Source organism: Oncorhynchus masou, chromosome 1, assembly GCF_036934945.1.
Source record: "Oncorhynchus masou masou isolate Uvic2021 chromosome 1, UVic_Omas_1.1, whole genome shotgun sequence".
NCBI lineage: Eukaryota > Metazoa > Chordata > Actinopteri > Salmoniformes > Salmonidae > Oncorhynchus > Oncorhynchus masou.
This window is the reverse complement of record NC_088212.1, coordinates 51,437,247-51,465,222: the sequence shown is the minus strand read 5'-3', so window position 1 is coordinate 51,465,222 and position 27,976 is coordinate 51,437,247. Positions and strand designations below refer to the sequence as shown.

The 27,976-nt window shown below is 40.9% G+C and overlaps 1 protein-coding gene across 1 annotated transcript; it reads right to left on the bottom strand.

Moving 5' to 3' along the window:
• Positions 1 to 58: 58 nt before the first annotated feature.
• mfsd14bb (major facilitator superfamily domain containing 14Bb) lies at positions 59 to 27,771 on the bottom strand. The gene is made up of 12 exons (XM_064974474.1): positions 26,917 to 27,771; positions 14,357 to 14,449; positions 9,453 to 9,515; positions 8,755 to 8,882; positions 8,166 to 8,280; positions 7,826 to 8,044; positions 7,416 to 7,529; positions 6,770 to 6,841; positions 6,488 to 6,600; positions 6,205 to 6,302; positions 5,764 to 5,918; positions 59 to 3,952 (listed from the first exon to the last, which is right to left on the bottom strand). Exons 1-12 carry the CDS (start codon positions 27,181 to 27,183, stop codon positions 3,737 to 3,739), a joined length of 1,653 nt encoding a protein of 550 aa, XP_064830546.1. The 5' UTR covers positions 27,184 to 27,771; the 3' UTR covers positions 59 to 3,736.
• Between the last annotated feature and the right edge of the window lie 205 nt (positions 27,772 to 27,976).

Below are 27,976 nucleotides of genomic sequence, written 5' to 3'. Positions count from 1 at the left end.
ATGTGTGGATTATAAAATCCATACATACTAGTATAAATTATGTAATGCAGACATCCAACAATGGCTATACATTTCTTTATTATTGTAGATATTATTCAGAATTATGATTTAAGAGAAAACAAAGCTATTACAAATGCACAACCCATGAAGAAATAATTCAACATTATTTAAAAAAAAGACCTCAAAATAGATTGAGCAAAAATATAAAACGCAACATGTAAAGTGTTGGTCCCATGTTTCATGAGTTGAAATAAAAAGAAATCCCAGAAAATGTTCCATACGCACAAAGCGTATTTCTCTCAAATTGTGTGCACAAATTTGTTTACATCCCTGTAAATGAGTATTTCTCCTTTGCTAAAATAATCCATCCACCTGACAGGTGTGGCATATCAAGAAGCTGATTAAACAGCATGATCATTACACAGGTGCAACTTCTGGTGGGGACAATAAAAGGCCACTTTAAAATGTGCAGTTTTGTCACACCACACAATGCCACAGATGTCTCAAGTTTGTTGGGAACCTGCTGACTACAGGAATGTCCACCAGAGCTGTTGCCAGATAATTGAATGTTACTTTCTCTACCATAAGCTGCCTCCAACGTCGTTTTAGGGAATTTAGAAGTGCGTCCAACCGGCCTCAAAACTGTAGGGGGTTAGGAATATTACAGTCTGTAATAAAACCATTTTGTGGAGAAAAAGTCATTCTGATTGCCTGTGCCTAGTTCCCCATTGGGTGGGCCTATCACCTCCAAGGCCCATCCATGACTGCACCACTGCCCAGTCATATGAAATCCATAGATTAGGGACAAATTAATTAATTTCAATTGACTAATTTCCTGACATGAACTGTAACTCAGTAAAATCTTTGAAATTGTTGCAAGTTGCGCTTATATTTTTGTTCAGTATATTAAACATGTATATATATTTTTAGGCACACATATTCATTGAAATTAAGGTGCAGTACTCAGCAAATGAATGCATAATTTACACTGCAAGCGTTGAGTAAATGACTCGTTCATGTAGAAATAAGTATTTTAACTGCATAATTGAATCGTTTTCTTTAGCAATAACAATGGCTAAATATATTAACCTTGTTCTTAAAATATACAAAGTGCTGCATTACGAAAGTCCAAGACTTGGGTCTTACAAGTTATTGAACAGATTCATACCGTTTCATCAACATGAGATATGTCATAAGTTAGATTCAAACCTGCTGGCAAAATTAATACAGTACACAACATGGAAAATGTAACACTAAATTCCACTTTTACAGGTTAGTTATGATTGTATGCAAAAATATAGGTTGTATTGTTTTTTTACACCAACTATCTTTGAGAGAGCAACATTTAAAAAATCTTAAGATCTGACAGAGCAACATCTTGGTCTCCATTCAGTCTGGGGTCATAATAGATACAGGAAACCGCTAAAATAAAGGAAACACCAACAAAATGTCTTAATAGGTCATTGGGTCACCACGCCAGAACAGCTTCAGTGCACCTTGGCATACAATAGATTCTACAACTGTCTGGAACTACATGAGACACCAGTCTTCCACGAGAAAATCCATAATTTGGTGCTTTGTTGGTGGTGGAAAACGTGGTCTCACACTCCGCTCCAGAATCTCCCATAAGTGTTCATTTTGGTTGAGATCTGGTAACAGACGGCCATGGTATATGGTTTAAATCGTTTTCATGCTCAGCAAAAAATTCAGTGAACCTTCGTGCCCTGTGGATGGGGGCATTGTCATCCTAGAAGAGACCACTTCCATCAGGACAGAAAGGATTCACCATAGGTTGAAGGTGATCACTCAATGGCTGTGTATTCATTGGTGTTTACCTTGTCCTCTAAAGGGGTCGAGTGGAACTAAACCATACCAGGAAAATGCACCATAACAGAATGGCCAGAACCCTCATTTACTCAAGTGTATCCTTTATTTTGACAGTTACCTGTACCATACCACAAAAAAGCACTTTCCAACTAGTTGCAATAGTTATGAGGCCAAACAACTGTACTCTGAAAATACATTTTTAAAGTACCACAATATGCCATTATCACAGTTTTAATTTCAATTCAGGATTGGCAGTTAAAATGTTAAAGTCTCAAGTTAAAAACTGAGGAGTACAACTGTACTGTGGGTCTCAAGTTAATCCATTAATACGTCACGGGTAGCCACAATCCCACCAGACCTTTATGCAAAACAAGAACTAACACTCAGATGTAAAAGGTAACAGTTCCTGTAAAAGTGATGATTTAGTTTTTAAAGGTTATGAGAAGCTATACCAAATCAGGGGGCCAAGATTTGTCTTTAATTTACATCTTATGAAGAGGTAAAAATTTGAGGTAGCTGACAATATACTTCGGTTAGGATTTGTAGGGTGGATAGGCATATTTGGAATGTCATGTTTAACTCTTTCAGCAACTATTTCTGTAACATTCAAGTCCAAGTCAAGTCTCACTCGGCTGATTCAACAATGCATGACAAAAGGCAAAAATAAAAAATAATATATGGCACAGCATTTATAATAAATTGCATCACCTTTAAGGTACATACACTATATATACACAAAAGCATGTGGACACCCCTTCAAATTAGTGGATTTGACTATTTCAGCCACACCCGTTGCTGATAGGTGTATAAAATTAAGCACACCGCCATGCAATCTCCATAGACAAACATTGGCTGTAGAATGTCCTTACTGAAGAGCTCAGTGACTTTCAACGTGGCACAGTCATAGGATGCCACCTTTCTAACAAGTCAGTTGTCAAATTTCTGCCCTGCTGGAGCTGCCCCGGTCAACTATGTGCTGTTATTGTGAAGTGGAAACATCTTGGAACAACAACGACTCAACATGACAACGCCCCCGTGCACAAAGTGAGGTCCATACAGAAATGGTTTGTCGAGATCGGTGTGGAAGAACTTGACTGGCCTGCACAGAGCCCTGACCTCAACCCCATCGAACACCTTCACTGTTGGAGCTAGAAACACAAGCATTTCGCTACACCCGCAATAACATCTGCTAAACACATGTATGTGACAAATCAAATTTGTTTTGACACCTTTGGGATGAATCAGTGCCCTCTCTCACTAATGCTCTTGTGGGTGAATGGAAGCAAGTCCCCGCAGCAATGTTCCAACATCTAGTAGAAAGCCTTCCCAGAAGAGTGGGGGTTGTTAAAGCAGCAAAGGGGGGGGGGGGGGCAACTCCACATTAATGCCCATGATTTTGGAATGAGATGGTCTAAGAGCAGGTGTCCACATACTTTGTCATGTAGTGTATTTACCTAACTATACACCAATCCGTTTACAATCTAGATTGCACAGTAACTTTGATAAGATACAGGTCAATATTTTATTAACGTAAAGCTGGAGTGGGCATTTATTGGCATTTTAAACCATTTAATAGGAGGGGGGTTCTTTAAGCATATGAGAAACCAGCAGAGCTTACGGTCATCTCTTCAACTCCACAAACACTGTCTCGGCCAATGTTTGAAACCAAAACACATTGTCACTCAACCCGGTGCATTAAGAAGTGTTTCTGTCCTTGTCGCAATGTAAAATCAAAGTAAACGATAAAACCATCTCGCTGGACAAAAGACCGATCCCTAATCGTAGAAACAGAACTGTGTTCAACGTGGTTGAAGGATATACCCTGCATGGCTCCATGTCGGCTGCTGCTGGTTGAGGTTGTAGTTTAGGGGCCATTAGGGGGGCTCATGTTGGAGTCTCTTTCAGACAGTCACATGCTGCTGTCCTGCAGGAGAGGCTCTATGTCCTCTTCGCTGGCAGGCAGGGGGTTTAAACTCTGGAGGTTGTTGCTGGTGCTGATTTTGCGCGTGTCCGTGTAGGTCTTCACTGCCATACTGTGGTGGTCAGGGATGAAGATGGCCACTAGGAGAGCCAGCAACACTAAACAGGCTCCGAACAGGAAGGGCGGACCGGGAATGGTCGGTTTCTGAAAGAAAATTCACAATAACTGTTACCAAAATGAACCGCTTGCATGTACAATGCTGTCGTTAAGTATTCAGACCCCTTGACCTTTTCCACATTGTGTTACGTTAGAGTGTTATTCTAAAATTGATTGAATTGTTTCCCCCCCCATCAATCAACACACAATACCCCATAATGACAAAGCAAAAACAGGATGATATTTTTTGCAAATGTATCAAATAAAACTTACTTTTACATAAGTATTCAGACACTTTACTCAGTACTTTGTTGAAGCACCTTTGGCAGCAATTACAGCTTCGAGTCTTCTTGGGTATGACGCAACAAGCTTGGCACACCTGTATTTGGGGACTTTCTCCCATTCTTCTCTGCAGATCCTCCTCTCAAGCTCTGTCAGGTTGGATGGGGAGCGTCGCTGCATAGATATTTTCAGGTCGCTCCAGAGATGTTCGATTGGGTTCAAGTCCGGGCTCTGGCTGGGCCACTCAAGGACATTCAGAGACTTGTCCTCTAGCCACTCCTGCTTTGTCTTGGCTGTGTGCTTAGGATCGTTGTCCTGTTGGAAGGTGAACATTCAAGCCAGTCTGAGATCCTGAGCGCTCTGCAGCAGGTTTTCAAGGAGCTCTCTGTACTTTGCCTCAATCCTGACTAGTCTCCCAGCGCCTGCCGCTGAAAAAAATCTTCACAGCATGATGCTGCCACCACCATGCTTCACCGTAGGGATGGTGCCAGGTTTCCTCCATACGTGACGCTTAGCATTCAGGTCAAAGAGTTCAATCTTGTTTTCATCTGACCAGAGAATCTTGTTTCTCATGGTCAGAGTCTTTGGATGCCTTTTGGCAAACTCCAAGCGGGCTTGTCATGCATCTTTTACTGAAGAGTGGCTTCCGTCTGGCCACTCAACCATAAAGGCCTGATTGGTGCAGTGCTTCAGAGATGGGATAACCTTCCAGAAGGACAACCATTTCTCCAGAGAAACTCTGGAGCTCTGTCAGTGACCGTTGGGTTCTTGGTCACCTCTCTGCCCAGTTCGGCCGGGCAGTCAGCTCTAGGAATAGTCTTGGTGGTTCCAAACTTCTTCCATTTAAGAATTATGGAGGCCACTGTGTTCTTGGGGACCTTCAATGCTGCAGAAATGTGTTGGTACCCTTCCCTAGATCTGTGCTGACACAATCCTCTTGGAGCTCTATGGACAATTCCTTTGACCTCATGGCTTGGTTTTTGCTCTGACATGCACTGTCAACTTTGGGACCGTATATAGACATGTGTGTTCCTTTCCAAATCATGTCAAATCAATTGAATTTGCCACAGGTGGACATCAAGGATGATCAATAGAAACAAGATGCACCGGAGCTCAACTTCAAGTCTCATAGCAAAGGGTTTGAATACTTACGTAAATAAGGCATTTCTGTTTTTGCCTTTTCATTATGGGGTAGTGTGTGTAGATTGATCAGGATTTTTGATTTATTTAATCCATTCTAGAATAAGGCTTTTACATAACCAAATATGGAAAAGGGGAAGGGGTCTGAATACTTTTGTAATGCAGTGTATGTATTGATGATAGGTTTTACTTTGATAATGATTATTTTAACCATCATCAAAAAGTAGAAGAAGCTTCTCTTAATGGGATAACTTTTTGTTTTTCTAATCCAACTCCATAAAATAAAACTACTGTTTCTTAGCCAACAGAAGGGGTTTTTGTGCTCTAAGGGCCTAAAGCAAACTGACTATCACATTCACCATCACAGCTGTACTCATATGATCTCAGAGTTACACAGCCATGAAATTAAAGATGTAAGCGTATTCTGGGCTCTGTACCTCGCTGGGCTCCTGAGATGTGCTTTTGTTTCTTCCTGTCATAGGGTCAAGCTCGTTCAGCTCCACGTTGAACAGGAAGAATATGAAGCCGTACAGAGCTGGACCCAGCCCATTGCATAGGCCTCGGATACCCGTAATCATTCCTTGGACACATCCTGTAAGCGTAACACCAAAACCAGATTTTATTCTGACAGCACAGATAAACTCACAATTCACTTCCTTTCAGACACCTCAGGTAGAAAGGGCACAAAAAGCATAATGCCTGTTATGGTGAAAGGGAGAACAAGGTAGAGATTACATAGACCAAGGCTTGAATCATTTGTCACATGTCAGCTGTTGCTCTTTAGTTGGTCAGTGGCAGTGACCTCTACAGCTCCGTGTAAGGGCAATGTGTGGAGGGGAAAAGGTAGAGCCACAGAGAGGAGACTGGTGTTGTCTTACCTTGCTGATCAGAGGCTGCTATCCGGGACACCAAAGCACTGACTGCAGGGAAGGTGATACTGGACATGGCTGCGACTGTACCCGCAGCCCACATCATCCTGAAAGGCAGGAGGTCCCACAGTGGGGTTAGAGCAATTTCACACGGACAATGGACAAATCCCCTCCACACTCACGCGGTGCCAACACTTGGACAGCTGGACAACACTAAAGACTAAAAGACCAACCCTATGTATTCTAGCACGTATGAGATATCGTTTTGGCTGTGGATCAAACACAAACTTACCATGGTTCTGATCCAAAGCCATACCAGGCTAGCTGGAACAGCTGAAACCCCAGTCCAAGTAACACTGTGTTTTTATTCCCGATAGTTCTCATAAAATAGGTTAAGAGCAATGTCTGTTAAAAGAAAAGAGGAGAGGAAAAAAAATCACAGTAAATCCAAAATATTGTATTCTTCATTATCTTTTAATAGTTTACTGAGGTAAATATTGACGTGGAACATTGTAAATAGTGACACTTTTCACAGTTGATGAATAGAAGAAATACTAATATAGCAACAAAATACCTGAGCGATAATAGAGAGGATCCCGACCATTGCTATAAAAGCAGCAATTGCCGCAGGCGAGAATTCAATAACCTGAAAAGGAACGCAAAGCACAGCGCATCTCATATTACACAGTGTGGATAAAAGTGAAGTATACACGTCACCCTCCCCATATCCAATTAATTTAGACAAGGCAGATGCAATGTTGCCAATTGAGTGACTTTGTTGCTAATCCTATGCAAGTTCAGACCCCTCCAGTAACTTTTATTGGTTCTAGTGACAAATTCAGCTACTTTTCAGGGTGCCTTTGGGAAGTTTTGACACGAGGGCTTTGCACACTAAATTCTGCCGCAAACGAGAGTTGGATTCCCAGCAACGACACACACACCGGCTGAGAAGCACACGGGGAGAGGATGTGCAGCGAGAGAGGGTGCGAAAACGGGGACTGCAGCTATGCCACAAGCAAGCCAAATTTGTGCTGTGACGTCATCACAGAAATGGCAAAACATCTAGAGACTTCTAGCGACAAATCAAGGAGCCAATAGCGAAACTCACTGCAAAATTGTTGGCAACACTGGTCAGATAACATTACATAATGATTGATAACAATGCTAGAATGACTTAAGACTTCCCATGATGCTTATAATTGACTTATAACCAGTCGCACCTGTCGCAGGTAGAGGAAGAAACTGGAGTACTGGCCTGCCTCTGGCAAGTAGGACAGGAACACTGTGACACATATAAGCAACACTGTCGGGTCCTTTCCCACTCGCCTAAGAGACTGGACAAATGACATGGGAGGAAGAAAAACCAAGTGGTCAACATTCAGTATCACAGTGAAATTCTAAACATATTGAACAGCTGTAAGACTTGAGGCTAATTTGTACCTAACCAACATACGCAAGAATGCAAAATGCCGATCCTGCGTAGCCAAAATACGCAGACGTATGCAGCCCTTCAATTTTTTTACTCCTCAAAATGGCCATTTTACGGAGCTAATTGCCTTCTTGCATTGTATATATACATACGGTATAACAGTTCATTCAATTTGGGTAAGGTTATGTCAATGTCACTCACAGCAAAGGGGTCAGCTTGCTCCCAGGAGATAGGCGACCCCCAGGACGTCAGTCTCATTTTGTCTGGGAGAGATTCTGGCACGACCAAAAGGACAAAGGCGATATCCACCACTGCAATGATAGTGGCCACTAACACCACCAAACTGTCGCCGTAATTTGCAGAAAGGTAGGCACCGATGGCGGGACTCGTGACCAAACTGGCAGCAAACGTTGCTGACACCTGAAGCAGAAGGTGGAACATCCTCAACATTTGTGTCTTAATTTATTTGATCCTCTTTAACATATAAGTAAGTCATAAGGGTGGTGGGGGATAAGGCGTTAAGACAGACAAGAGCCATTACCAGTCCATATGCGGTGCTTCTTTCATGTTCTTCAGTGATGTCAGCAACATATGCAAATATTACAGAGAAAGTCACAGCGAAGACGCCAGAGACTGATATCATGGCAAAATACCACCTGTACAGAGACATTCAAAAGTAAAAATCTTACTCAAAACAGAGGAAATGTTACATATATTCAACACTGATAGAAATGTATAGTTGAAAACAATGTTGAAAAGAAAGTTGTTTAAATTCAGCAGCAAAGATACATTTGTCCCAGTGTGAGAAGGTAAGCATCAGCAGAAAACACATGTGCGCAATGGGAAAATCTCAATTTCATACTCCTCGCTTCCTCTCTTCTTTCCTCCTTCTCAAAACCCATTGGAGGAGAAGATCAGAGGGGAGGGACTTTCTCATCCAATAGGTTTTGAGAAGGAGGCGAAGAGAGAGGACACGAGGAGTATGCAATTGAGATTTTCCCAATGCGCACATACAACCCTTGTTCCCAGCAGGTTCGCAGTCAGAAGCCACAGAGAGCGCTGTAGAGATCACTCACATGAGAAGCATGTGACTGAGCACAAAGGGTGCTATGTCTACCGGTGCCTCTTACCATGGGCTTATCCTCATTAGGGGGATTGGGGCACAGGTGAAGAACACTGTAACCAGCAGGAAGGACTTCCTGCCCCAAACATCTGATAAGGCACCTATCAGAGGGGCACTCAGGAAAGACAGCAACCCCTACACACGACACAGGGGGGTGGGTAAAATGTCATCACAATGCTACGCCAAAAATGCATCAAGCACGAGACCTATATGGGAAGGCGTTTGACACAACTCAATGTAGGTGTGAAAGAGCTACATTACCAGTGTTAAAACTGCTCACCTAAGCACATAAAGAGTGTGACATAGCTAACTGAAGTATAGTAACATGGGGTCTTGCTGTGGGTAGTAAATGCAGCACAAAGACGCTCATGACCAGACCTGGGTTACCAGGCAAGCTCAATCCTCTGTGATTTTGACTGACAACCATCTCTATGTCATACATGAAAATAAGTTATATTACAATGCTGTAATACTGAGCTCTTTTCACCATTGACTAATGCTGATCTGAACAAACCAGATAGGCGAAAAGACGATGCCTAGTAGAAACTTGACAAACAGGTTTTCCCCCCTGCACCTCTCATCCTCTCAAAGTGAGCATAGTGACCAAATATCCTCTCATCGCAACTTTGAAATAAAAGTTCCTAATTAAAAAATATATAGTAAACATTGATTCTTAAAAGCAACCCAAATGGAAATGCCTCTTACCTTAACACCTTGAATCAGACCATTCATGAGAAATGTGTGCTGGGGGAATGTTTCATGAAGAACCTGGAGGACAGAGGAAGGAGACAATATAAATACCCTTGTTAGGTCATTTGCAAAGTCTCTACAGATAATGCTGTCATTTATTCATGACCTTTGGGGCACTGAGTAGGGCGCACGTCTTGCCGCTTCCTGCTCGACTTTGCTTTTATTCATTGGTATTTTTTGCATTAATTATGACTATGTTTGCTCAGAATGTTTGTGCAATAATTTCCTACGAGCGACAAACTTCTGGATCATGAATCAGAAGCTACAGACTTATCGCTCAGCCTCCCAGATCTGGAATAATAAATGTCTCGCACAGCTGGCTTACCTGTTGCTCCTGGCCGAGACGACAGAAGGCAATGCCGGTGATGAAGAAGAAGAACGAAAGGGGGACTCCAAGCAAAGCTGAAAAGACAGGCTACATGGCCTCCTCTTTCTAGCATCCTGTTGGCTAATGTCCAATCGCTGGAAAATTAACTTTGTGAACTCCGAGCAAGGCTTCAAATTGTAGAGGGACATCAGGGAATGTTGAGTATTGGTTTTTACAGAGACATGGCATATGGACAATTCACTTGACTCTGTCTTCAACCAGACAACTTTTCAATTTTCCATATTGATTGAACGCAGGCTTCTGGTAAGAGTAGGGGGAGGCATAGGCTTCCTCATCAACAGTTCATGGTGTCCCGAAGTTAAAAACATCTCAAGCTCCTGGTCACCCTACCTGGAGTTTTTGGTGCTAAAATTCAGACCCCACGATATGCCGAGGGAATTCACATGCGTTATTAGCACAGCTGCGTACATACAGCTACAAGCAAACATCAAGGCAGCACTCAGCGAATCGTACAAGAAGATTGGCCAGCAAGAATCCTCTCACCCAGAAGAAGTCTTTATGGACGGGGGAGATTTTAACAAAGCAAGTTTTTTTAAAGTTTTTATTATTATTTCAAAGTATCATCAAAATGTATCCGGGACCACAAGAGGAAACAACGTGCTGGACCATGTGTACACAAACATCTGTGACGCATATAAAGCCTTCCCCGCCTCCACAACGGCCAAACAGATCACGTCTCTCTGTTCCTACTCCCTGCCTAGAAGCAGCAACTCAAGAGAGAGCCACCAACACAAAGAATAGTGAAGTGCTGGACAGATGCAGACTCAATGCTGTAGGAGTGTTTAAGAATATTAATTGGAATATGTTCAAAGATTCATTCACCCAGGACTCATCCATCAATATTGAGGTATATACATTGTCAGTCACAGGCTTCATTATGAAATGTGTTGATGTACTTGCAAAAACAATCCGGACATGCCCCAACCAAAACCTTGGAAGAACAGAGAAATCCGTACCATGCCGAGAGCCCATACTGCAGCATTCAATGTCAGCAGCGCGAACCCCAACAATTCGGTGGCGTGAGACGCGTACAAGGCAAGCATGAACGAGCTCTACAAATCCTTTAGGGATGCAAAAAAGACACTACAGACTCAAATTTTAAATCGATGTTTGACAACTCAGACTCGCAACGCATGTGGCAAGGAATACAGGCTATCACGGACTACAAAGGCAAATCCAGCTGTGTGGTGCCCTCCCTCTCAGACAAGATTAACACAATCTATGCACTCTTCGAGGCAGACAATAGTGAGCAATCCTGGAAGGCTCTCGCTGCTCCGGAACCAGATGTTTTTGCTCTCCGAGTCTGACGTGAGGAACTCTCATGAGTGAATACACAAAGCCGCCGGCCGAGATGGCATCCCTGGCCACGTCCTCAAGAGTGTGTGCTGACCAGGGGGCGTCTTCTCTGCAATCTTCAACCTGTCCCTGTCCCATGCTGTAGTCCCCCCACTTGCTTCAAGGAGACCACCATCATCCCAGTGCCCAGGAAAAACAAGCTGACATGCGTAAATGACTATCACCCAGTCGCACTCACCGGTCATCATGAAGTGCTTCAAGAGGCTGGTCATGGCTCACATCAAGGCCAGCATGCCAGGCACACTGGACTCACTCCAATTTGCCTACCGCTCCAACAGATCCACGGAAGATGTCATTACAACCATTATTCATACGGCCCTAACACACAAGAGGAACACCTATGTGAGAATGCTGTTCATTGACTACAGTTCAGCATTCAACACTATTGTTCCCTCTAAGGTCAGAGTCCCGACTCTGGACACTACCCTCTAAAACTGGACGCTGGAATTCCTGATGGGCAGAACACAGGTTGTGAGGAATAGCAACAGACCCTCCATACAGACTCTTAACACGTGGGCCAGCATCCACATCAAAGAGGACTTGACATGGACCAACACCACCACTCGTCGAGGGTGCAACAGCACATTTACTTCCTAAGGCAGGCTGAAGAAATGTGGCATGCCACCTCGGGTCCTCTCCAAATACTACCGCTGCACCATCGAGCGCATCCTGACCAGTTGCATCGCAGCCTGGTACCGGAATTGCTCCACTAACGGCCGCCAGCAGGTGGTGAGCACTAGGCTTGGGTGGTATACTGTATACCAAGGTATTTGAAAATAGCCACGGGATGGTTTTTCAATACCGGTAAAACTATTTATTACATGTTTTTCTATACATTTTAACATTTGTAGCTACTTTTTAAGTAAATACCTGCAGTCAACTTGTGCAATATGTTAGAAGATAAAGCAGATTGCGTTCTCCATTTCACCTGTCACATTATGAAGCATACCGAAGTTCCCCAGAACATTTGAGCCAGTCACATGTTTGTTTGTAAATAGCACAACTGGAGAAAGCGGAAGCAGATGAGTACAGCTGTTTATTTTTTTTTAACCTTTATTTTACTAGGCAAGTCAGTTAAGAACAAATTCTTATTTTCAATGACGGCCTAGGAGTCTGAATACATGTACATATGTATATTGACAGCAGTTGCGTTTTATATTGAAAGTCTTTTTTTTTTTTTTCAATAGACTGTTCAGGGACGTGCAACTATAGTTTTCCATTACAGAAAGTACTTTTGTGTTGCACTATTGGCAGAAAATAGTCATTTTTCATCAGATGACAACAGAAGTGCAACGCTATTTGGCTGGAAGTAGGCTAAATTAGCTTACAATGAAAAAGCAAGGTATTTTTTTGCTAAATCAATGCACGGTCATCATATTTCAGTTGATCGCAGAAAGAATGTAGCCGGCTTGCATTTTACCGGAGAAAAGTTCGCTGGCCACACCTTGAAAAGTACCAGAGAAAAGTAGCTACACATCAGTCAGAGCGCTGTCTGCTGATAGAATGCCCGTTTTTGAATTCTCATCCCAGTGGAGAAGTGCAAAAAAAAGCACAAAGTTGTCTGATGCCGAGAAGAAAGATATTTATGCGTTTTAACTTCTTTTCCCAGTGTGAAAAACAAAGAATTCTACATTAAAGCAACCCTTAAGTTTAACTTTCTAGTTATCTAAGTAAGTGGCTGAATTAATAAGGTGACGGGGCATCATATTATTTTGGCTTTCTGTCGTGTTTGAGAAGTCAAAGCCCTTTGGATGAATTGTCTTTTGATTTCCTTGCATTTTTTCTCCTCTCCGTTCTCGGCCTGTCTGCTCTTTCGCCCTCTTCTCCAGGCAGGCCCATTGCCCTAACAACTCCAGACTCCACACAGACACAGCATCTACACATGCTGCTCCATAGCCAGTACTGTTCATTTGCACAATGTCTCTCGTTCACATTCACATGTAAATGTCCAAACTCCCCAATAATGACATTTGGTAGCACCTACCTATTTACAGTGCATTCGGAAAGTATTCAGACCCCTTGACTTTTTCCAGATTTTGTTTCATTACAGCCTTATTCTAAAAATATATATTTTTATTATCAATCTACACAATACCCCATAATGTCAAAGCAAAACATTTTGTTAGACATTTTTAAAACTGAAATATCACATGTACATATGTATTCAGACCCTTTGTCAGTACAGTGATTACAGCCTAGAGTCTTCTTGGGTATGACGTTAAAAGCTTGGCACACCTGTATTTGGGGAGTTTCTCCCACTGTTTTCTGCAGATCCTCTCAAGCTCTGTCAGGTTGGATGGGGAGCGTCACTACACAGCTATTTTCAGGTCACTCCAGAGATGTTCATTCGGGTTCAAGTCCGGGCTCTGGCTGGGCCACTCAAGGACATTGAGACTTGTCCAGAAGCCACTCCTGTGTTGGCTTGGCTTGGCTGTGTGCTTAGGGTCATTGTTCTGTTGGAAGGTGAACCTCTTCCCCAGTCTGAGGTACTGAGCAGGCTTTCATCAAGGATCTCTCTGTACTTTGCTCCATTCATCTTTCCCTCGGTGGGCTGTCATAGGGAGTGGCTTCAGTCTGGCCACTCTACCATAAAGGCCTGATTGGGGGAGTGCTGCAGAGATGGTTGTCCTTCTGGAATGTTCTCCCATCTCCACAAAGGAACTCTGGAGCTCTGTCAGAGTGACCATCGGGTTCTTGGTCACCTCCTTGACCAAGGCCCTTCTTCCCCGATTTCTCAGTTTGGCCGGGCGGCCAGCTCTAAGAGTCTTGGTGGTTCCAAACTTCTTCCATTTAAGAATGATGGAGGCCACTGTGTTCTTGGGGACCTTCAATGCTGCAGAAATGTTTTGGTACCCTTCCACAGATCTGTGGCTTGACACAAATCTGTTTCGGAGCTATAGGGAAAATTCATTTGACCTCGTGGCTTGGTTTTGGCTGACATGCACTGTCAACTATTGGACGTTATATAGACAGGTGTGTGCCTTTCTAAATCATGTACAATCAATTGAATTTACCACAGGTAGAAACATCTCAAGGATGAGTAATAAAACTCCTGTGTTAAAATGACTAATAAAATATCAAACTTAAAACTTGGGTGTCTGGTGTGTTTACTTACAGTCAGCATTGGTGTTGTAAGCAGCCCCCAAGCAAAGAACTCTAGAAAGATGACCACAACTGCATGGGACACCTTGGCACGGCCGGTGGTGTGCTGCAATGGGAAGATGGTGACAGAAGATGTTTAGGACATTCCACGGTGCAAAATAGCAGTGCCTGATCTGTAATAACAACAATGAGCAAGAACTTGCCACACCATTCCTTGTTGTTTTAAAAGTGAAAATATGTCAACGTGGGGAGATGCTACAATAGGGGGACTACTGCCGCGTTCAGGTCATGTCGGAAACTCGGGAACTCAGAATTCAAATTAATGTAAGTTAGTTACGTAGACTCTTAAAGCTTCCTATTGCTTGATTCTGATTAATATTAATGGAAGGAGTTACCTGCCGAAACTCAATTGGAAATGCAAATGGGCAAATGATAAATCAATATCAAGATTGCAATTCCTTTTCCTCAATGGGTGATGAAATTCAAATTGAAATACAAAATAAATTGCATTATCATTTTCATGATTGAGTACGCATGTCTGCCAATTTGAAAAAGAAAATGTGTGACATTTAATTCCCATGGTACTAACCAGTACAACACTGACACGTTTAAAAATCTAACGTAAATGCGTAAATGACAAATCATTTCTCATGTTTGCCATTTAATTGCATTGTTGTGATAACATGAATTGTGACAAATCTAATGAATTCTCAACTGGCAATTGACAATGCGTTTCCATACTCTGTGTGGTTTAAGAATGTCAAAATTCAAATGATCAAATTCAATAAATCAATCGCAATTCTTCATTTTGCAATTTAGTTTAGGTTATCGGTTTTGACTTGTGGGCGGATTTTGGTAACATGAGGCGGAAGAGGTTGCCTATGCTTGTTGGGGACAGTAACTTTTAATCATAGTCGTATCGATGTGGCGTGTTTTTAGGCAACAACAGCCAGTGTCCAGCCAGTTGTCCAGGCAACAACAGCCAGTGTGAAACCCCACAGATGAAGAAAACAGACAATGTGCGCGAGGAGTTTGCAAGAGGGGACTATAAATCTCAGTGGAGGGGACACAGGGAGCTAGTAGCTAGCTAATATAGCTAATTGGCTATTAGATGTACAGTGCGGAGAAAGTTTGTGAACCCCTTATCATTTTCACATATTTCAAACCTAAAATGTTAGATCATAATCTATGTCCTAATAATAGATAATGATAACCAGATTAAACAAATTACACAAAAACATTATACTTTTTCAACATTTATTTATCCACAAATGATTCAACATGCAATATCCATGTGTGAAAAAGTGTGTGAACCCCTTCTTTTAAGGGGAAAATTAGAATTGGGTGTTTAAATAATTTCATGGAGGCTCATCACCACATTAGCTCTTTGAGATACATTGGCATCGAACATGTTAAGAATCCTAAGATTGGGGAAGATACTGATAATCTATTATTGAAGAAGAGAAATGTAATGGATTGGATTCACCATGAGTACCTTGTCTCCTAGAGGTCTGAACCAAGAGTTTGATATCTGACCATTTTTTACATTAATATGTCACTTTGATTTGTCTCGTCTTCCAGGTCACCTACTTGGACATTTTGTAATTATCTGGAACTACTACATGTACCCATCTCATTGTTATCAAATTGTTAGAGATACACAAATAGTTTTTGCACCCAACAAACGTCATGTCTGCAATGGTCATGTGAGGTGAAATGTGTATATTTTGGGATGTGAGCACCCAGTTTGTGTGTTTGTCCTGACGAAGATCCGTTCCGGATCAAAACTTTGTCAATAAGCGGTGATTTGGGAGCTTTAACAGTGTGGGGGAATTACTGTTCTTTACTAGAATTCTTTATAAGCCCAGCACCTACAGTACCAGTCAAAAGTTTGGACACACCTACTCATCCAGGGTTTTTCTTTATTTGTACTATTGTCTACATTGGTCTAATAATAGTGAAGGCATCAAAACTATGAAATAACACATATGGAATCATGTAACCAACAAAAACAAAAAAGTGTTAAACAATTCTAAATACATTTTATATTTGAGATTCTTCAAAGTAGCCACCCTTTGCCTTGATGACAGCTTTGCACACTCCTGGCATTCTGTATTGTCATGTGTTGTTGCTTTGCTATGTTGTCGTCGTCGGGTCTCTATGTAGTGTTGTCTCTCTTAACGTAATGTGCATTTTGTCATATATTTTTAATCCCAGCCCCCGTCCCCACAGGAGGCCTTTTTCCTTTTGTAAATAAGAACGTGTTCTTAACTGCCTTGCCTAGTTAAATAAAAGGTTAAACACAAAATAAAAACGCTCTCAACCAGCTTCATGAGGTAGTCACCTGGAATGCATTTCAATTAACAGGTGTGCTTTGTTAAGTTAATTTCTTTCCTTCTTAATACATTTGAGCCAATCAGTTTTGTGACAAGGCAGGGGTGGTATACAGAAGATAACCCTATTTAAACCAAGTCCATATTATGACAAGAACAGCTCAAATAAGGAAAGAGAAACGACCATGCATCATATCTTTAAGATATGAAGGTCAGTCAATCCGGAAATATTCAAGAACTTTGAAAGTTTCTTCAAGTGCAGTGGCAAAAACCATCAAATGCTAAGATGAAACTGGCTCTCATGAGGACCACCACAGGAAAGGAAGACCCAGAGTTACCTCTGCTGCAGAGGATAAGTTCATTAGAGTTAACTACACCTCAGAAATTGCAGCCCAAGTAAATGCTTCACAGAGTTCAAGTAACAGACACATCGCAACATCAGCTGTTCAGAGGAGACTGTGTGAATAAAGCCAAATTTCTGCAAAGAAAACACTACTAAAGGACACCAATAATAAGAAGATACTTGCTAGTGCCAACAAACATGACCAATGGACATTAGACTGGTGGAAATCTTTCCTTTGGTCTGATGAGTCCAAATTTAAGATGTTTGGTTCTAACCGCTGTCTCTTCTTAGTAAGACGCAGAGTAGGTGAAAGGATGATCTCCGCATGGAGGTGGTGTTATGGTGTGGGGGTGCTTCGCTTGTGGCACTGTCAGAAACGTATTTCGAATTTAAGGCACAATTAACCAGCATGGCTTCCACAGCATTCTGCAGCAGTATGCCATCCCATCTGGTTTGAGCTTAGTGAGACTAACAATGACCCAACCCTCCTCCAGGCTGCGTAAGGGCTATTTGACCAAGAAGGAGAGTGGTTGAGTGCTGCATCAGATGACCTGGCCTCCACAATCACCCGACCTAAACCCAATTGAGATGGTTTGGATGAGTTGAACCGCAGAGTGAAGGAAAAGCAGTCAAAAGGTGCTCAGCATATGTGGAAACTCCTTCAAGAACTACGTCAAGACTGTTGGAAAAGCATTCCAGGTGAACCTGGTTGAGAGAAAGCCAAGAGTGTGCAAAGCTGTCAAGGCAAAGTATCTCAAATATAAAGTATATTTAGATTTGTTAAATACTTTTTTTGGTAACTATATGATTCCATCTGTGTTATTTAATAGTTTCGATGTCTTCACTATGATTCTACAATGTAAAGAAAAATCCTTGAATGAGTAGAGATGAGTCTAGATATTTGACAGTACATATTTTTTTATCATGGTGAACAAGAAACCAGTCTGATTCCCGCCTCTCTGAGTGGACTAATTCACCATGGAGGCTGTGGGGATGACAGTCCATCACAAGACATATGCTACTGAAATGGTATATGTTAATATTAAGTAAGAACACAGTTGCAAAACTTATAAAAATAGAGAGAATTTTGAATAATTAAAGTAAACAATAAATAAAACTTTCCATTTTGGAAATTGCGTTCATTAATGAATGTGATTCTTTTTAATTTTGGAGAAGCTTAAGGAGAAGTTTCTGTATTCGTATGTTTAACACTTGTATCTTTTATCAATGTTTATAATGAGTATTTCTGTTATTTGATGTGGCTCTCTGCACTTTCACCAGATGTTTGTTTGAGACAATGCATTTTTTCTTTTACCCCCTTTTTCTCCCCAATTTTGTAGTATCCAATTATTAGTAGTTACTATCTTGTCTCATCGCTACAACTCCCGTATGTGCTCGGGAGAGACGAAGGCCTAAAGTCATGTGTCCTCCGAAACACAACCCAACCAAGCCGCACTGCTTCTTAACATAGCGCGCATCCAACCCGGAAGCCAGCCGCACCAATGTGTCAGAGGTAACACCTGGCGACCTTGGTTAGCATGCACTGCGCCCGGCCAACCACAGGAGTTGCTGGTGCGCGATGAGACAAAGATATCCCTACCGGTCAAACCATCCCTAACCCGGACGACGTTAGGCCAATTGTGCATCGCCCCACAGACCTTCCAGTCGCGGCCGGCTGCGTCAGAGCCTGGGCGCGAACCCAGAGTCTCTGATGGCACAGCTAGCACTGCGTGGTGTGCTTTCGCTGTAAAGCCTATTTGAAATGGGACACTGTGGCTGGATTTACAAGAAGTTTATCTTTAAAATGGTGTAAAATACTTGTATGTTTGAGGGATTTTAATTATGGGATTCTGTTTTGAATTTGGCGCCCTGCAATTTCACTGGCTGTTGTTGAGGTGGGACGCTAGCATCCCACTTGTACCAGAGAGGTTAAAACACATAGGATGTATTTGTGGAAAAATACATTTTAAAATTTTTATGAATCTATTTGTGGAAAGAACAGACGACTCTTGGGCAACTAATATTTTTTTTAGTTGGGGACAGCCCTAAATAAAAGTTTAAAACGTAAGTGCACAGGTCGAGAGAAATTTGAGTAATCAAGGTGACAGGCACTAACACACTCAACATCACCTTCACACTCTTGCATGCATCTAGCTGATGTAGGGTGTAATCATTTGGCCAACAGTTACAAACAAGTTCAGGTATGTTTAACCTTGTTGAATTCCGTTTGCTTCCGCTTAAGAAAAGTTTTTCAACAGAGTCGGCGGAATTAATAAACCCCTGATCACACGCAAACACAGTTCACTTTCATAGTAGCTACAAGCAGGTATGGTCCCTTTGATCGTTGTATAATTCCTTCTCGCATCTACGCGCTCTCCTCCTACTCTCATCTTTTCCCTTCACTTGTGGACATCAGCTGTGTGTAACCAGATGAAGAAAACTTATCAAGTCAAATCTTAATGTTATAACCACTATACACTGCCTACATCGTTGTCACCATATTAGTTAACATCTTAGTGAACATATCTACTAGAACTAACGTGTTAGTAAACCCGCTACAATCATGCAGTACAGTGTAGTCAGCAAGCATTTTAGCAGTTACACTGGCGGGCCCCGGTGGCAATACATTTATAAAACCTTGACTTGGAAGAGTTCTAGTGTTGGATAGCCATAGCCAGCTAGCTAACATAAGATCCCAGTCTGCTTGAGTATGCTAAACTAGCTAACAAACTTCGCAAGCTAAGTGTAAAAATGACAAAATATAACTCTCTCGCTTCTTTCATTTTCGAACAAATTAATTTGTTCAAAACTGTTCCACTATTGACTTTCTCTGAGTAAACTACTCAACCACATTTCATACATTGCAGTGATTGCTAGCTGTATCTTAAGCTTTCAGTACTAGATTCATTCTCTGAACCTTTGATTGGGTGGACAACATGTCAGTTCATGCTGCAAGAGCTCTGATAGGTTGGAGGACATCATCTGGGTGATGTCATAATTACTGTGTAAGTCTATGAAAGGTAAGGCTGGGCAACATGGCCTAAAAATCATACTGATTATGGGAGATTCACAATATATATCTTGATGGTTTTTATGTTCTCTAAATAAGTGTTGTTCTACAACTAAAGGTCAAATACACTGCATTTCAAACAGTCAGCAATAATCCAATGAATTCAGGGCTTGTGAAGTTATAACTAGGCTAAATATAAGCCTTCCACAACCATAAGACCCACTAATAATTTAATTATTTTCTTAAAAAGTAGGTTAAACTATTTTTGGGGCAAAAATCACTGATCTGGCTTTCAAGTCTATCCACGAAAATGCAATTATTTTGTTAGTAACTAGAACCATGCATAATGCACATTCACTAAAAATGACAAACTTCTTGTAACATGCATTAGGCTATTAAAAATTAACACAGGTCTCATTAAAAATCTGTCACACCCACCTGCTAGTGATTAGCCAGCTAATCTTTATATTTCAAGTTCAGCCTATTTGGATCTATTTGCTAGCTAACAAGGTTGAACAGTTGAATTGTTAAACACACCCTTCTGTGTGTCTCCAACTGCTTGAAAAGCATGTTAGCCTTTCCACTTCGTTCAGATGTTGAAATCAAGTGGCCTTGCAAATTATATGACTTGACTGAATAAGCTAAGTTGATTGTCGCAAGAGAAAAGATTTGCCCTTAACATCGCCAGAATTTTCCATCAATGGAATTCGATTGAACTTGTTTGACTGCTATGATTAAGCAATAAGGCACAAACAACCCGACTAGATAGAGCCGTTAGCCATGGTACTGTATTTTGGCCATATACCACAGGGTTCCTTATTGCTATTATAAACTGGTTACCAACGTAAAAGTAATTGTGTCATTCCCATGGTATATGGTCTGATATGCCAACCAAACAGCATTCAGGGCTCGAACCCAGTTTATAATTATAAGTAAATCCCTTTTGCGCATGAGCATAACTATAGATAAATCTGACAGGGGAGTTTGAGTGATAAAAGATGGACAGAGGATCTCAATCTCTGAGCAAGAAACACTTCGATGAACTACATTTTTTTTTTTAAATGTTAGGTTAATTTCTGGCCATTGTGCCGTTATTATGTGCCAGCTATTAAGACTACAAACAGTTATAAATGGCCCATTTGCGAGACTGACTTGTCATTTCAATAGGCATAGGCTACAAACTAAAATCTGGGTTTACGATTGTACTTAAACTTTGCCATGGTTTGCTTAGATAGATGCAAGTAGCCTATAGCCCCTGATTGGCCTACATCTTCAGTCTACAGTAGCCTAACGTAGACAAGATATCATCTGAATGATTTAGCAGCTTGCTTAGTTCAAAGTTACAGACTAATTTATTTGAACATGAATAGTTTGGCGATTTCGAGATAAGAAGTGCTTGTGTTTCCAAATAGACTGCAGGAATAGGCTACTGAGAACGGGGTCATAATTTCAAATCACTGAATTAAATATTAATAATATGTTTATGAACTGAATATGCTTGTCAACAGCCAGTGTTTATTATTATTATTATTATTATTATTCTCTTTTTGTTTTCTTCTTTTTTTTTTTTTCTTTTTTTACCTGGGGCCTAAATCTGACTGACTGTCTTACCATCAATCTAATGCGTTCTAACCAGACTGGCAATTGCGATACAACTTTGATAACTTCCAATTTGATTAACTAAATGTGGCCATTACTAATTGCATAACACAAGGCTACAACTAGAATACACTGAAGTTATAGGCTATTTATTCAATCTGTTTGTCAGCTCCAGGTAGGCTACTTGATGGCCAACAGATGAAAATATATTAATTGAGGACTTTTCCCCATAACAGAAGCAAGCGAGGGAGTTCCATAACTTCCATTTCAAGTTTCCACTTGCGCATAATGACAAGTTAAATAGTCTACCTACATCTGGTAAAAAGTTGCCGAGCATGTGTGCTGCTTTGTCTCCTCTCACTCACATGACTTAGCCAATAGTGAACTAAGCTGCATGCTCTCTCAACACACACACACACACACACACACACACACACACACACACACACAAATGGCGGCCGCAGTGCAACTTAGAAGTAGCCCAAAAACCTGCAACCAATACATTTTGAACGTATCCCAATTTGGCAGGAAAAACGTGAACATGGCAACCCTGGTGAAAGAGGAAGATGTGAACTCTCAACTTTGGTGTGAGAGGCAGAGGAAGAGGCTTAGAGTGTGGGCTTATTTTGGACCTAAGCTTGACGCCTGCCTTCCCGCATTTGAGACAACGACTCCCATTGTTAGGGCGGAGATGTGCCTTTCGTCATTATATACAGATCTCTGATGTAAATGGGAAGGTGCACACAGCACAGGAGTTTTATTTTATCTTAATTTAACTAGGCAAGTCAGTTAAGAACAAATTCTTATTTTTAATGACAGCCTAGGAACAGTGGGTTAACTGCCTTGTTCAGGAGCAAAACAACAGATTTTGACCTTGTCAGCTCGGGGAGTCAATCTTGCAACCTTTCGGTTACTAGTCCAACGCACTAACCACTAGACTACCTGCCGCCCCAGTGAGTGAAGGAGACGAGACCAAAAATACAACATTAGAGCAAGTGGACGTAAGCGCTCATAAAAAAGAAAAACACCAAAACCTAGACATTTGTAATATCGCTCAAAAACTAAATTTGAATTAAATCAAATTAATCCGATATACAGTATCGCCCAGCCCGAATAGAAGTGGATGAGAACAACGAGCCTCCTAGGTTTTTTATTGAAGTCAATGTACCCAGAGGAGGATGGAAACTATCTGTCCTCTGGCTACAACATGGTGTTACCCTACAGAGGGCTGTTAAGGATACTGTAGACCTTCATCGCAAAACAGTGTGTTTTAATAAATTATTTGGTGACGTGAATATATTTAGCATCGTTATCTAAAAATGTTTCATTATTTTTATGAAATTCACTGAGGAAGGTCCTCCCCTGTCTATTCACAATATCCCATAATGACGAAGCAAAAACACATTGAGAGATTTTTGCAAATTTATTGCAAATAAAAACATTTACATAAGTATTCAGACCCTTTACTCAGTACTTTGCCACTGTGTTCTTGGGAACCTTCAATTTTTTGGTACCCTTCCCCAGATCTGTGCTTTGACACAATCTTGTCTCTGAACTCTACGGACAATTCCTTTGTATTGTCAACTGTGGGACCATATCCAATCAATTGAATTTACCCCAGGTGGACTCCAATCAAGTTGTGGAAACATGAAGGATGATCAATGGAAACAGGTTGCACCTGAGCACAATTTCGAGGCTCATAGCAAAAGGTCTGAATACTTACGTAAATAAGGTATTTCTGTTTCATTTTTTTTTATACATTTATATATTTATACATGCAAAAAATGTCTAAAAACCTGTTTTTGCTTTTTCATTATCAGGTATTGTGAGTAGATTTAATAGGGGGAAATTTGTATTTAAGCAATTTTAAAATAAGGCTTAACATGTGTAAAAGGAGAAGGGGTCTGAATACCTTCCGAATGCACAACTCCAGTGTATATTTGGCCTTGTGTTTTAGGTTATTTTCCTGCTAAAAGGTGAATTCATCTCCCAGTGTCTGGTGGAAAGCAGACTCCAAAGTTTTCCTCTAGGATTTTGCCTGAGCTTAGCTCTATTCCCATTCTTTTTTATCTTGAAAAACTCCACAGTTCTTATCGATTACAACCATACCCATAACGTGCTGCAGCCACCACAATGCTTGAAAATATGTGGAGTGGTAGTCAGTAACATACTGTATTGGATTTACCCCAAAAGTAACACTTTGAATTCAGAACAAAAAGTTAAATTGCTTTGCCACATTTTTTGCTGTATTAATTTTGAGCCATTTAGCTGCAAACAGGATGCATGTTTTGGCATATTTTTATTCTGTACAGGCTTCCTTCTTTTCACTCTGTCAGTTAGGTTAGTGTCCCGGGAAATACAGCAAAAATTGGAAGTGCCCATTTAAAGTGTTTAAAACCAAGATACGGTCACTATGACAGGGATCTCCCAAAATTACATTGTCGGTTCGACACATTGCCGGCTACACCACTATGTTAAAATTTCACAGCAAGGGAAACTGATATTTAGTAATGATAGAGTAACTTTGATCGACAATTGTGAAACAGGCTGTTCATAAATTCCAAGTGTTATCATGTTCCTCAATTAATTCAGCGATATTAAGCAGTAGGCCTAGGCTATCTCCACGGAGTGTGCTCAGGATGCACAGAACGCACCCAGAGTAGGCTATAGCGTTTTTGAATCATACAAACTTTGTTAACGACAGTCAAACAAACATCAAATTACCAACGTTGCTAAGCTTGACAGAATATCCCCTATTTGGCTAAATTGAGTTGTTGATTAAACAGATCAGCTCATGAATAAAACAGGGAGATGAAGAGAGGAAATAGTTCAAATATCAAGGTATCTTAACAGGGACAAACTCTGTAAACAAACTATCCATACCTACTCTCATTCAGTCTGTTGATCACACATTCTCTCCCGAAGCTCTCATATGGGCCGCAACAGGAGACAGCGGGGTAAATGTTATAACAGTATTTTGACATGACTAGGTGAGACGTGCTTTGATAATGCAACCTATGGATTACAAAATAAAGTTAGGAATTTTCATGCGATTCTGGGTTTCAAAATCAAATCAAACTTTATTTGCCACATTCGCCGAATACAACAAGTGTAGACTTTACCGTGAAATGCTTACTTACAAGCCCTTAACCAACAGTGCAGAACAAGAAAATATTTACCAAGTAGGCGAAAATAAAAAGTTATAATAAAAAGTAACACATACAGTGCCTTGCGAAAGTATTCGGCCCCCTTGAACTTTGCGACCTTTTGCCACATTTCAGGCTTCAAACATAAAGATATAAAACTGTATTTTTTTGTGAAGAATCAACAACAAGTGGGACACAATCATGAAGTGGAACGACATTTATTGGATATTTCAAACTTTTTTAACAAATCAAAAACTGAAAAATTGGGCGTGCAAAATTATTCAGCCCCTTTACTTTCAGTGCAGCAAACTCTCTCCAGAAGTTCAGTGAGGATCTCTGAATGATCCAATGTTGACCTAAATGACCAATGATGATAAATACAATCCACCAATCAAATTGTATTTGTCACATACACATGGTTAGCAGATGTTAATGCGAGTGTAGCGAAATGCTTGTCTGAAAGCAATGCAATGGTGCTGTCCCAATCAAAACGGTGCTGAAATTATAATGTAGGTGACCACACACACACACACACACAACTATTGCTTTAAATCAGTTAACGGTTGAATGTAACTTTGGGAGTTTCAGTATAAGCAAGAATTTGATACATATCTTCAATTGCATTAGTCTACTTTATTCTAACACACAATCAAAATAGCCTGCTGTCTTCTAGAAATCTAGCTTTTTTCGGGTTAATTTCTATGATGTCCGGACTGGGGCTCAGGCTTCAACTCACCGGGCATGGGTTGGACCACAATCTAATTTTCAGTTCTGATGAGAACTCTAAACTGCATTCGGTTCTCGTGTGCAGTCCGGCAGTGTCAATTATGCGAAATTATTGCATCTTCGTGTGAAGGAAATACACTAGTCTAAAGGCTTCGATGCAACAACCTATTTGGATAATGTGCCATTTTACTTTTGGCCAATCTGATGCTGCGCATGTTGTGTATATTTTGGAATTGCATTAGTGCGACATTGAGGGACAATTTTGTAATTTCCCAGGTCTTGTCATTACAATTTTTCAGGAAATGTGAAGAGTGGTCCCGGGATCCCGGTGTTCATCACTATTGTGGAGTAACTACAGTGTTGTTGAGCCATCCTCAGTTCTCCCATCAAAGCCATTAAACTGTAACTGTTTTAAAGTCACCATTGGCTTCATGTCCTCTCCGGCAACTGCGTTAGGAAGGATGCCTGTATCTTTGTAGTGACTGGGTGTATTGATATTGACACACCATCCAATGTGTAATTATTAACTTTACCATGCCCAACGGGATATTCAATATAATTTTTAATTAATTTGTAACATTTTCAAAAAAGATCATCCCACTTTGATATTATGGGGTATTATGTGTAGGCCAGTGCCCCCCAGAAATCGCGTCGCCATTTCCTGGTTGCTAAAGTTCGAATAGTTCGCCAATTTAGTTTTTATGTGACAAAACAAGCAAGTATAGTGTAGAAAATCATTGTAACACCTAACCACCTGTGAAATATATTTTCCATAACCAAAAATGTTGTATTTTCAGCTGTCCTATCAGTCTAAAAAAAATGATAAAGCCAGGTAATGGGATTTGCTAGTTCGCTAACGTTACATGCATAGCTCCAGACCAAACATTTTGCTTTATTACAATGTTATGTTGGATAAAGACATTTTAGGGCAACCAGCTGTATGTTATTGTGGTAGATATAGCCACTTACTGTCATGTGTACCCTGCTCATATGACCCCGACCCTCGCCTAGCTAATCATATCAGATTGGAATTCAAGAGCACGGACAGCAAACTTTATTGCTAACGAGTTCGCAAAATGCAGCGACAAAGCTATCTAACGTGTATGTATCGAATCATGTGAAAATAACGTAGCCATATGGACACAAAAACCTCCTGAAAATGATATTGTCAAAATGGCAGATATATTATCTAGCGAAAACAGAAGAGATAGCTAACGTTAGCTAGAAAGCTAACGTACTAGCTAGTAGCTAGTTAATAACATGCTAACTTCGACTGACTGGTAGCAACAAGATGGACTAAATAACGTTATTGACACTTCCGGCATAGCCATACCTAACGCGTTACTAGCTAACTACAGTAGCTAGCTAAATATTTGTGAAGGGTGTCCAAACGTGGGTAACATTAATTTAACTTACAGGGGTCCCATCTCTCATGTTTCGAACCAACATGTCGTCTTTGGTCTCAGTCGGTATTTTCTCCTGGGTCAATTCACATCTTGCTGTAACGATATTTACATAAAGTCCATGCTGTGTAATATTCTTAGATACATCCGTCTCTTCCAGTTTGTCTTGATGATTATGACTATTACCCGGACTGAGTAAACTGTTGTGAGTTTTTCTGTCAGATTCTAAACTTACGTCATGACGTTCTTCTTCTTTGGCATTTATGTGGCGTTCGCACATTTTGTTTGCGCATGAGGTCACCCACTGTGCGGTCGATCACGTTACATTTTGTGATACAAAAATAAAAAGGGGGAAAAGGAAGAAAAATAATACACTATCAGCATTCTTGGTAGAAATCTTGAAGTTGAGCTAAAAACAACCAACCTAAAGCTATTAATGTACTTAGCAAGCTAATGTAGCTAGCTAGCACTCCTGTCAGGAGCTACAGTTACCCATAGCTGGCTAGCTAGTTTTACAGTTTGGTCATTTATTCCAATAACATTTCAGAATTCCCAAAAATATGTTCATGAAGCTAGCTACATTTTACAGGCTCTTCACTACGAGACTAAGCCACTTTGCCAATGCTAAAATCAATGTCATCTACTTGTAAATATATATATTTTAGCACGCTAGCATCGTAATTTTGTCTGACATGCCGAAAATGCAGCCGTGTTGATTAAATTTCACACTTCGCAGTCACCAGAGCTTGACAAGTGACTACAATTGGCATTGAATTGTGGGTCATATCAACCCCACAAGAGATCAAAGTTCTTAACTCGCTCCCTCGAACTAAATCGAGGGACCGAGACGGCAACATTTGTGAATTAGACCTCCACTTAAGATGGCAATCAAACTGCATCCGGTTTCAACAGGGATTCCCCCGAGGGAATGTAGCCGCAAGTCAGACAATTTTTATACCCATAATGCAACACACATTGAAAGGCAGTGATCAACATTGGTCAATCTGCTCGAATGTGCCCACTCTTTTCAAGCCATTTCACCCGGTGGGCGGTGCTATACGTCAATGATTCCC

Bases quoted from the DNA above. Each gene is read 5' to 3' on its own strand.
- mfsd14bb (XM_064974474.1), bottom strand. From the start codon at position 27,183: ATGTGCGAACGCCACATAAATGCCAAAGAAGAAGAACGTCATGACGTA. The intron at 9,516-14,356 runs GTAAGTAAACAC...TCTGTCCTCCAG, and splicing joins TTACAACACCAATGCTGACT to GTTCTTCATGAAACATTCCC. The intron at 5,919-6,204 runs GTAAGACAACAC...TTACGCTTACAG, and splicing joins AGCAGCCTCTGATCAGCAAG to GATGTGTCCAAGGAATGATT.